This window comes from Juglans microcarpa x Juglans regia, chromosome 6S (assembly GCF_004785595.1).
Source record: "Juglans microcarpa x Juglans regia isolate MS1-56 chromosome 6S, Jm3101_v1.0, whole genome shotgun sequence".
Taxonomy (NCBI): domain Eukaryota; kingdom Viridiplantae; phylum Streptophyta; class Magnoliopsida; order Fagales; family Juglandaceae; genus Juglans; species Juglans microcarpa x Juglans regia.
Window position 1 is genome coordinate 8,600,942 of NC_054605.1, and position 12,157 is coordinate 8,613,098.

General features: G+C 36.7%; 1 protein-coding gene across 2 annotated transcripts; it reads right to left on the reverse strand.

The window, feature by feature from the left end:
• Positions 1–9,139: 9,139 nt before the first annotated feature.
• Positions 9,140–11,250, reverse strand: LOC121236943 ((+)-cis,cis-nepetalactol synthase NEPS3-like). Of its 2 annotated transcripts, none has more exons than XM_041133469.1 (2): positions 11,157–11,250; positions 9,140–10,009 (listed from the first exon to the last, which is right to left on the reverse strand). In XM_041133469.1, the coding sequence occupies exon 2, from the start codon at positions 9,955–9,957 to the stop codon at positions 9,172–9,174; it is 786 nt and encodes a 261-aa protein (XP_040989403.1). In that variant the 5' UTR covers positions 9,958–10,009; positions 11,157–11,250; the 3' UTR covers positions 9,140–9,171. The 2 variants fall into 2 exon arrangements, with proteins under 2 accessions (XP_040989403.1, XP_040989402.1); XM_041133468.1 differs by having other exon boundaries at positions 9,140–10,006; positions 11,157–11,240.
• Between the last annotated feature and the right edge of the window lie 907 nt (positions 11,251–12,157).

The following is a 12,157-nucleotide window of genomic DNA, read 5'->3' on the forward strand; positions in this document are numbered from 1 at the left end:
ATCTACAGGCTTACACCCAAGCATTCCAGTCTCTTTTAAGAGATCTAGGACATATTTTCTCTATGAGACAGAGATTCCCTTTCTTGACCTTGCAATCTCCATACCTAGGAAATATTTAAGATTCCCAAGGTCCTTGATTTCAAATTCTGCAGCTAGTAAACTTTTGATGGTGCAAATTTCCTCTTCATAGTCTCCTGTTAGGATTATGTCATCCACATACACTATGAGGACAGCAAGTTTTCCTGTAGAAGAGTGTTTAACAAATATTGTATGGTCCGTCTGACATTGAGAGTAGCCATGCTTCTTCACTACCTTTGTGAATCTTTCAAACCAAGCTCTTGGAGATTGCTTGAGCCCATATAGAGATCTCCTAAGTTTACAAACCTTGTTGCATGTAGTTTGTGTCTCAAATCCGAGGGGAATTTCCATGTACACTTCTTCAGTTAGGTCCCCATTTAGAAAGGCATTCTTGACATCTAGTTGGTGGAGAGGCCAGTCAAGGTTTGCAGCCAAGGATAATAAAACCCGAACTGTGTTTAACTTGGCTACAGGAGCAAATGTCTCCTCATAATCGATTCATGTGATTGGGTGAATCCCTTTGCAACCAGCCGTGCCTTGAACCGATTAACACTCCCATCTTCATTATATTTTACTGTGAAGATCCATTTGCAGCCTACTGGGCGTTTCCCGGTTGGTAAGTCAGAGATTTCCCAAGTTCCATTTTTCTCTAGTGCGTGAATTTCTTCATACACTGCTGATTTCCATTCTGGTGAGCCGAGAGCTTCTTGTATATTATTAGGAACTTAGATGTTGTCGAGGTTGGCAACAAAAGCTTTGAACTTCGGTGACAATCCTTCATATGACACAAATGTGTATATCGGATGTTTTGTGCATGATCTTACCCCTTTTCTCACAGCAATAGGAAGGCCACTGTCATCATTAGTTTCAGGATTAGTGTTACCTGGTGGATCTTCACTTGGTCTAGGACTTGAGTCAGACTCTTGGGTTTGCTCAAGAGATGCTTGTTGTTCCATCTCCTTTTGGTTCTTTCTCCTCCTTGAGTAGGTAATCAATTCATCACTCTTTGTTGATTGAATAGTGTCCAGATTTTAAGGTGTGTCCAGATTTTGAGGTGGATTGTTGGCTTGATCTTGAGTAGGAGGTTCTAGGAAGTAAGAAGACTCAAGGGAGAGATTTTGAGGAGGAAGTGATTCATGATTTAGTGATGGGCAAGTTTGGTCAGAATTATGAGAGACATGAGGTGATTCTTCAATATCCCAAAGCTGATATTCTAGGATAAAATTAGTCTCCCCCTGAATATCAGATTTGGGAAAATAAGGTTGTTGCTCAAAGAAGGTGACATCCATGGAGTGATAGAATTATTTAGTGACCGGTGAGTAGCATTTATATCCTTTTTGAGTTGGAGAGTACCCAAGGAAAATACATTTATGAGCTCTAGGATCAAGTTTGTCCCGGTGTTGTTGATGGACATGGACAAAAGCTGAACACCCGAAAACTTTGAATGGGATGGTGGAGATGAGATGAGTAGTGGGAAAGGACTGAAGGAGAATTTGACAGGGAGTCTGGAAGTTAAGAATCCGAGATGGCATCCTATTTATGAGGTATGCAGCAGTAAGGATGGCTTCACCCCAGAAATATTTTGGTACATGGGTAGAGAACATAAGAGACCGAGCCACATCAAGAAGATGCTGATTTTTTCTTTCGGCAATACCATTTTGCTGAGGAGTGTTAACACAGGAACTTTGGTGAACAATACCATGACTCATGAGATAACCATTAAGGCTGGAATTGAAATACTCTTTGGCATTGTCAGTTTTCAGAATTTGAATTTTTGCTTGGAATTGTGTTTGGATCATGGTATTGAAGGTTTTGAAGATCTGGTTTGCCTCAGATTTTTCTTTCATGAGGAAAACCCATGTGAGTCTAGTGTAATCATCAATAAATGAAATGAACCAGCGAGAACCAGTAACATTTTTTATCCTAGAAGGGCCCCATATATCACTATGAATCATGGAAAAAGGTTGAGATGCTTTGTAGGATCTGTTAGGATAAGAATTGCGAATATGTTTAGAGAATTGACAGATCTCACATTGAAATTCATTTGGATTTTTACTATGGAATAATAAAGGAAACAACTTCTCAAGATACAAGAAATTTGGATGACCTAACCTATAGTGCCATAACATAATTGCACTATCATTATTAGACTACCTCACAGACAAAGAAACAGGACTACTGGACACTGAACAATCTGATTGATGAATTGCTCCTTGAGGAGGATCATTAACCTCTAGAAGATAGAGCCCCGAACACATCTTAGCACTGCCAATCGTCTTCCCCGAGTCCAAGACCTGAAATACACATAGATTTGAGCCAAATTTAGTAACACAGTTGAAATCCCGAGTGAGTTTACTAACGGACAGTAAATTACAATTTAATTTTGGTACAAGTAGAACGGAATCAAGAGTGATGTTCTCTGAAATTTGAACCGAGCCTGTACCAGCCACCTTTGAGAGTGAACCATCAGCTATTCGCACAGTTAAATTTTTATAGCATGGAGTGTAAGTTGAAAACAGCTTCTCATCTCCAGTCATATGATCAGAAGCTCCTGAGTCTATAATCCATGGACTGAGTCTCTCCCTGTTAGCATTTAGAGCACTTAAAAAATTACCTTTTTGTGCCAGGAATCCGGTACCAACTACAGTGGGAGCTGGTGCAGGCAAGGATTGGCTGAACATTTTCTGCAAGATCTCTATCTGTTCCTTGCTGAAGGGAGTTGGTTCAGGTGGAGGTTGTTCATCCATGGAAGCAAGGTTGCCTCGTCCTTCTTTGTCATTGGCAAACCGGGAAGGCCTCCAATCTGCTGGTTTGCCATGAATCTTCCAGCAGTTGTCCTTGGTGTGACCAGGACGTCGACAATGATCACACCATGGTCGCCCTTTCTTTGGTCTGTGATCGTTGTTGTTGTTGGTTGGATTCCCTCTCACCACAAGTGCTGAACTCTCAAGATTTGTCACATAATCTTGAGATCCCATCATGATCTTCTTTCGACTTTCCTCTCTCCGAACTTCTGAAAAAGCTTCTCGGATATTTGGTAGTGGTTTGGATCCTAAAATTCTTCCTCGTACTTCATCAAGGTTCTTATTTAATCCAATCAAAAATTTGTATATTCTTTTCCGTTCAATTATTTGTCTATACCTGATTCCATCATTCGGACAGCTCCAATTGTGCTCCTCGAATAAGTCTAGCTGCTGCCAATACCGATTGAGAGTGTTGAAGTATTGAGTCACTGTTAATTCTCCTTGGCGGAAGTCATGAAGAACACTTTCCACCTCGAATAATTCCGATGTATTCTCATTGTTAGAATATATTTCCTTGGCAGCATCCCAAATCTCCTTTGCTGTTCCATAGAGAAGAAAGTTTTCTCCAATGTCATTTGTCATGGAATTAATGAGCCATGACATGACCATATTATTCTCGGCATTCCAGACTTTGAACTTTTCATCCGTCTTGTTTGGTTTGGCAGCATCTCTGGTGAGATAATCATCTTTGCCCTTTCCGCATATGAACATCATTACGGAATGGGACCGTTGGAGATAGTTGTTCCCATTCAGTTTGTGTCCTGTAATGGGCATGAGGTTACTATCATTGTTGGAAGCCATGGCTTCCTGATTGGAGGTGATTTGGGAAACGGTAGCTCTTGAATCACGTTTCCCGTATTTGGTCATATGAGGGAATTAGGGTTCAGAGATTGCTCTGATACCATCTTGTTTGTGGAAGGAAAGAGTAAGATTCCACTATCTTGAAAATAAGGTTACAGGCCCCTCTTTATATAGATGATAATGCTCATCTATTTTAGGGATATTTACAGCTAATCTAGAAAGGAAATCAGAACTACCTAAAACTGAAAGCTATAAAACAGGAAACTTATATCTACAGATTTGGTAACAGACTACTAAATCTCCTAAAATCATGGGATAAGAAAAATTGATCTGTTAGCTGTAGATCTCCTAGATATTAGCCCCTAATATTGCTAACAGATCCTTAAACATAAATCTCTCTATAATTCTACAGTTCCTTTTATTTTTGTCCCACATATTTCTTGTTTCTAGCCGTACCCAACAAGCATGCATGTTGATGTCTTTATTTTTCCAAAATGCCCCTTTCATTTAGATGATTTCATATTGGACTGATTTTATATTAAACTTGTGTTAAGTGGGCTTTGTTTGGAGTATAAGAATTTACATTTAAGGATTCAAGTTAAATTACTAAACATTTTTACAATTTGGTTTTGGTAGTAAACTGTAAGTATTTTAATCTTTTAATTTTTTTAAGCACTTTAAGCCTATTATATTAAATAAACCTTGTATAGTTTTAAATTAGATATGATTAGTAGTTTGCTATGATTTTTAATATAAATATTATTAAATATATTTTATGAACTACTATTGTTTAAAGAAATTTACGATTTCCTACTACGTTATATGTTAGTGGTATTAAATTATGATTTCAATAATAGTTTATAAATATATGAGTTTTAAATATGATTAAGTTAATGTTCAACATGAATCTAAGTTGTTTTACCATATTTGATAAAATTATATTTTGAGAAGTTAAGATTATTTTTAATGATAATAGTATTTATAAGATTTCTAATAACAAGATAGTTATCAAAACTATTTCCATTGTATGAATTTAAGTAGATGGAGAGTTTTAGCAGTCCTTTTAGAAGTTTAGTAACGTTTAGTATTCTACATACGTGACGATTGATATTCATTCGGCACGATTGTGGAAAGATTCAGAAAAGCTAAAAAGTCTCAGTAAGCGGAGTTCCTATACTAGATTTGCATAAAAAGAAATGAACTGAGTTTGGTTTGTAAAAATGTGCATGCTATTTTAAAAAGAAAATGTGAAAAACAACCTCAGTATATGTTTTGCATTCACTCATGAGATACGTATGAAAGAGAAAAGAAATGCTTTTGACATGAATAGTGTTGACATGAGCAATATTTGACATGTTTATGAAATGTGCAAAAGAGCGAATATGATGTCTGTGAATTCTTGTACATGTGATACAAAAATTATTTGGATCTATTTTTTATCAAATGGAAATGATATGAATATGTTCAGCATGTGATTTGATATGATATGGATATGAAAAACCTTTGACATACTTATATATTTTGATTATGATTTTGAATATGGTTCTGATATGATGATACTGGTTCACGTGATATGGTTGGTACCAACATAATATGATATGATATGATATGAGTGCACCTACTTTGGAAACAAAGTGGTCTTTTATGTGTTCTTTCCTGTGTGCACACTCGGGGCTACGAGATTGAAAAATGGGAAGTTTCATCATACTACCTGGTTTGGCCACCAGGGATAGCACAACTCTGCCACGAGGGTTAAATATGGTATATGATATGATAAGATGAAGATGTTCAATTATGTTATGCCAAAACGTGTTTGAATATGAAAATGGTTTTTGAATATGAAAATGGTCTTTGAATATGAACAGTTAGTTTTTTAGTGTGAAAATATTGAAAAGTCACTCTGATTTTTTGATAAAACGTTTCTGAGATTTGTATATGAAAATGAAATGTTTTGTTTCTGCATACCGAACTTTCTGAAAAGAGTCATATTTACATACTAGTATATGTTCTCTGCTTATTGAGTTGTTGATAACTCACCCATTATTTCCATAATACTTTTTAGATATTTTGATGGTACAGCTGGGGATCAAGACTAGAAATCTCGTATAAGGCTACGTGAGCATAGTAGAATAAGTACAAAGATAGTACTTTGGTTATCTGAGCATTTTATTCAATAGTTCTATTTTTGCTTTGTCGACTGGGTATTTTGGAAAGTTGAGGTTTATTTTGAGATTTTGTGGTGTTTTAGATTTTATTCATATTGGAGTAGTTAATTTGAAACAGGGAGTAGTATGTATCATTGAAAACTTTGGAGTCTATAACTATATGATTGAGACATGATTTTGAGTGACTAGTAGTAACTCTCCGACCTATCCGGGACCGGGGTGTTATAGTAAACCTCTTTTTTTTTTTTTTGGTCTTTCTGGTGCTAGCATGCTTTATGTGAAATACTTTTTATTGCACCTCCAAGAACATTTGAAAGGAATTGATTTGTTTTTATGACTCAACAGGTTTTAAAATTACTATTTTTCAAACTTTTATACCTGTGAAAAAGATTTGTTGGAATTATGAGCTACTTTAGCATTTAAGGATTCAGATTTTAGCTCAAAATAGAAGTTTATTCAATTTTTAGTCGATTAGGCCAGGGGTGATTTGCTAAAAATTACTAACTGCTGATCTACACATACACTCAGAATATCTTAGTTGACACTGTTATACCATGAATTGGAGATCAACATTGCAACTCTATGGAACTCTTACGAACTATATTCTAATGGTTTAGGAAGAAACTCCATTATGATTTAGAAAAAAAAAAAAAAAAAAAAAGGTCTGAAAAGGGAGAATGAAAGCATGAAAAACAAATGAGAAAAAAGACAAGCTAGGTATCATATAAAAGTTGTGTGTGATGAAAAGGATGCCTATTACCAGGGTTCCTACAAAAAAAATGGCATTTTAAAGTGTAATAGCGTGAAAGCCGCCAGGTTTTGAATTAGAGTAAGACCAGTTGATCTTTCTTGACCAGTTGCTGATTTTGGAACCTTTAAATGGATTTTGGTAGTCAAACTTGGAAATCTGACCACACACTTGCACACTCAAGGTTAAGCATGCTTTTTGCATTTTTTTCCTTTGGATGATTAGCTTGATAATGTATAAACTTCTGTAGAGAACTAATGTCTAATTTACATTAGCTCTAATGCTCTTAAGCCAATGAATCTGACCTGTTGCGTAGATCTTTGGATTGAGTAATTTTGAAGTAAAGTTGAATCTTCTTGCTCTTTTGACCGTTCAATTTACTAGAGACTAGCAGAAAGCTAGTTGGGGGTGTGATAAAGTATTAAAATTGCATGATTAAGTTACTTAAGTGAATAAATTTTTTAACAAAAAATGAGTTAAGCACTTAATTATGCAGTAGATTATAGTACTTGAGTAAATTGATAATTCCTGATATTTTACACTTAAAATATTCATAATGTAGCTGGTTGTAAAGGATATACATGACACTTGCATTGTTAAGCCACATCAGATTTAATATTCCAGTTTTATCTTTATAGTGCTTAACAGTTAATCCTATTTGCTGTAGGGAATTTTTGGAAGAGAGACTACCAATTGAATTGGTACTTTTTGGGAGAATTCAGGCGGGTGCGAGGTGGAACGTGTGAAGAGGGGATGTGCGAATCAACATGGCACGAGAGAGAGAAGCAGACCACTAGAGGAGAGAGACTTGAAATTGGGGCTAAAAGCAAGAAAGTGGTCCCAGGGAGCAAGACGAAAAAGTGCGCCTGGAATTTTTTCAGAGATGAGTGTTTTTTTCGCTAGAAGCAATTGGGAGTAAAGAGGAATCTGCGGCTGGATAGACGAGGTGGGTTTTTTCCTGGGAGTATTTCACAAGAGGCTTCTCAGAGTAAAAAGAGATAATCACATCCAAAGAGTTGGTGGCTTGCGCTGGGAATTTCCTCTCTGAGTTATTGCTCTTTGTTTGATTATTTTCATTTATGAAAAGATGATGCAAGGCTAACTTTGTAGCTTGGGTTGCGGAATGGGATTTGAATGGTTTTGAGGTTTTAGATTAATGAAATTTCTGTTGGTTTAAACCTTATTTTTAATATGTTGCAAGCTTGAAATTGATTTGAAACTAGATAGAGACTCTTGTTCATGCTTTGTTGTGGACGTAAGGCACAACAAAGGCTTGAAAATTTATCAAGGTTCTTTTTGTTCAGATGTTATTATGGGTTTGGCTGGCAATGTAGTTAGGATTTTTAAAGAAATGGTGCAAATCTGAACATTAACTCTACATCTTCCGATTATCAATTCCTTGACTGGATTGATGGTTGAGAATCAGCACCACGAAACATTAGCTAAGAACCAAATCAAAAAGAGACCCATCCGCAACTCAAGTGTTTGATAAATTGCTTCTTAGAGCTTCTTTTCTGTTGAAATCTCAAGTGTTTCTGACTTCATTTTGTTGTATTTAGTTTCATACTTTGTTTCTTTTATTTTCAAGGCTCTTTACATGTTAAGTAGTAGGAATGAACTTGATATTTCATCATTTCGGTATGGACTCATATGTGGATTTGTTCACAGCTTGTTTTTGTAATTAGATTACATAAATCCTTTCATATACTTTTTTTACATAACCATAAAAAGTTAAAAAAGAGTTCACATGGAACCTCCTCTCCTTTCTTTATACATAAACCATAAGATTTTACATAGCATTTTCAAGATTGTTTTTAATACTCTTTTGTCCCTAGGAAATACGATCCTGGATTTATTCTTGATTCAACTTGACACTTCTACACTTGGAAGAACACATTTGGATTAATGTCAACACTCTTATTTTGTTTAGGGATACAAAACTATCTTCCATGATAACACAGAGACCGGTGTCTCACTGATACCACTTTGTAACACATCCCAAATACTTGCTGCAATTCTTCTAGTAACAGACTCCTTCGAGGGGAGCAACCTCCCGAGAAGATGAAGATGAGAGAGAGAAAAGGAAAGTAGCTTTCTATTAAGGATTTTGCATGCCGTTACAAAGTGGGACACCCACTACACATACTGGTCAAACCTTTACTAACTAACGGGCCAAAGCCCAGCACACTAAAACAAAAATTATAACAAAAGGCCAAACACACGGCCAATCCAACAAACGAAAGGCCAAAAGGCCCAATAGAATGCAAATAAATGGGCCTACAAATAACCAAGCGGCTGAGCCCAAAACTCTAGCCCTTTATTGCCCCAAAACAAATTCCACAGTGGCTCCATTCCACTCCTGCAGAGGTACAGGATTGTGACATTTTGTGATATGCAACTCATCACATGGTAGCTTTACACAACTGCATAAACATACATACACATGCACACTTTTTTATTCCTATGTTTTTATACAATATCATCTATTATAGCTGTTGTTTTTCATCTCCGAATGCTAGATTTAGTGGCATAGATTCTTGGAGGTTGACTAATTATTAATCCTCAACATGATTCCCTAGTCAACCCAGCCGCCATCAACCACTAGGTTATGCCCATTGACAAATCCAGAATCATCGGATGCAAGGAAAAGCACGGCATCCGCCACATGCCCCACTTTTAGCACAACTCCTTTTAAGCTCGCATGCGGCTCAACTGCCTTCTCCAACTGCTCTGCGTCCATTCCGGTTTTACTGCATGCCAAAGGAGTCGCAACTACAGACGGCGATACGCAGTTCACTCTAATCCCATGCTCCCCTAGCTGCCTGCTCGCTGATCGAACAAGTCCAAGCACCGCGTGCTTTGACATAAAGTAATCAGTGCTATGGGTTGAACCCATAGTTGCTGCTGCACTGGCAGTGCACACAATGCTCCCCCTCACATGCCCTTCAACCATAGCGCGTGCTGCATGCTTTACACATATAGCCATGGCACGTACATTGATCGCAAATAGGTGGTCAAAGGCCAAGAAGTCTAGGTTAAGTACGGTCTGATCCGACATATTAAGAATCCCTGCATTACTAAACATGATGTCAAGTTGCCCATAATTCTTGACCGTCCATTCTACCATGGCTTTGACCTGTTCTTCATCAGTAACATCACAACGTATGAATATAGAATGGTTCAAACCAATTGATTTGGCAACCTGATGGCCTAGTTCTTCTTGGATATCAGCAATGACCACCATACGCACGCCATGCTTGGCAAAAAGATGTGCAGTCGCCTCCCCGATGCCACTAGCACCGCCTGTGACTATGGCCAGTTTGCCTTCCAGTTTCTTCTTGAGCAATGTGGTTTCTGTCATTGTTATATGGCAATAAAATAATAGGATGGATGGGGGCAGCAGCTGTCTCCTGCTAAAAGAAGATGACCAATATATGGTGATTTTGGATTAAGTGGGCAAACCGAAAATCTGATATTACACACGTGATTTGTTGACAAAGCTACGGAAAGAACACTTCTCTTTCAATTGAGGAGGCAAATGTTCAGGTAAAGCACATCTATGAAGACTATAAAGAAGCATGGAAATAAAAAATTGATCAACAAAGCAAATAAGATAAATGTATCCTCCTCCTCCAATCTATCAAAGTTTCTCTTTTGATGCAGCAGTACGAGATCAATTTTCAGTAGTTTTAGCAATTCAAAGAAATCATAGTGGAGATATTCTGGGCATAATAACGGAAAAGGTACAAACCACTATCCCTTTAATTGCAGAAGTAAAAGCAGCGCTGCTAGCATCCAATATGACTTCATCTCAAAGTCTTGCGACAACAGAAGGAGATTCTCAATCAATAATTATATCTATTGAAAGCCCATATACCTCTTCATTCTGGAAAATATCAACTATTACCGAGGACATTCAGCACATAGCCAATCTTCATCAAGACTGGAAATCTGCTAAAATACATCAATCTCAAAATTGATGTGCACACTCAATTGCGCAATGGGCAGTTGCCAATTATGTTTTTGGAAGCCTACCCTTAGATAAAATTTCTAAATGTTTTCTGTATATTGATAGTGGAAATGATCATCCTTAAACTTTGTATCTTTTTTTAATCTATAATATGCTTGATTAGGAAAAAAAAAATGGTATCTTTACCAAACAAGTATAAACCATTGCCTAACAATATAAGTTCAGGACAAAATGAAACCCCAGCCATCAGATTGTTTTGCAAAAAAGGTATATATACTGAAAGCAGCAGTATACTAGAAAGAGAAGATGACCCAGATGGGTTTTTTCCATCAAACAGAGCATTTTCATAATGAAAGCAGAGGAGAATAAGGACTCTGTAGACTGTAAGAAACCTTCCAGAGTGCTTGGCAGTCTTATTCAAAACATCCAGATAATAAAGACTGCACAAAAGGTCCTAAACACACTGTCAAATTCCTTCAGAACAAAAAGAGAAAAGGAAATTCGATCAAATTACCGAGAACAAATTGTTTTTTAAAAGAAATACGTAGATATAAGCTAAAGATATTACAGAGAAGAGTAGATTTTCATACCGAATATATATGCTGGGATTGTGTTGGAATAATGAGACGAAGAACGTTCAGCTAGAGCAAGAGGAACGGCGAAGTTTTGGCCTAGACAAAATTTCCTAACATTGAAAGTCAGAAATGATCAACGACTAATAAAAGTGTTTGGAGTGAAAAGCTCAACTTTATATTTTTATATTGATTGGACCCATTCCAACAATTGACCACGTCCCGGGCTCCCATCTGCTTGAACATCAAAGGACAAATTTTTATATTTTCTGGCATTCTTTATAGAGAAAAGCAGACACGCGATGCGCGGGACGGCGTGGGTCATGGTTTAAAGCATTTAATTATAAATGACTTGGTAAACTTTCTTATTTTAAACTTTTGCAAACTAACTGTGAAGACCAAACAAATATTCTTTAAAGAGTAGTGGCAGGTTTTTTTTTTTTTTTATTATTGAGAAGTAGAAATACTTGTAATATATTAAGGATAATGTTGCGACTCAGCCAGACACAAAGCATCAACAGTCACATTTCTCTTGTAAAAATTAAGTTTAGTCGGGAGAGAATCTGAACATGCTCTCCACATAAAATTCTTAACAGAATTAGCAACAGATTGAGCCCACAATTCTTTCCAACAGGAATCATACTCGGCTCTTTTAGATGTCTCACCATTTAGACTCCAGATTGTCTCCATATACATGTGATAGGCACTTGATGAGTGTACGAAAGTGCACTCTAAATACCTTATTATTGGACTAAAATGCTAAAACGTTAATAGAAATCATTGGAATTAATGTGTATGCTTGAGTTGAGTTTGTATTTACTTTGGAATACTCCTGAGCAGATTTTTATCTTTAATTTTAGAGTCTAGAAAAGAGCAAGTCAAACCTGTTGAGGATAAAATTAGTTGATTAGCATATTCTTGTGAAAACCTGTATGAACTTGTGTTGTAACAAGTGTGAAGTATGTCGAAGTGAAAAAGGGAGGGCCAACTCAAGTCAGAGACTTCGCTCGACATGGCTC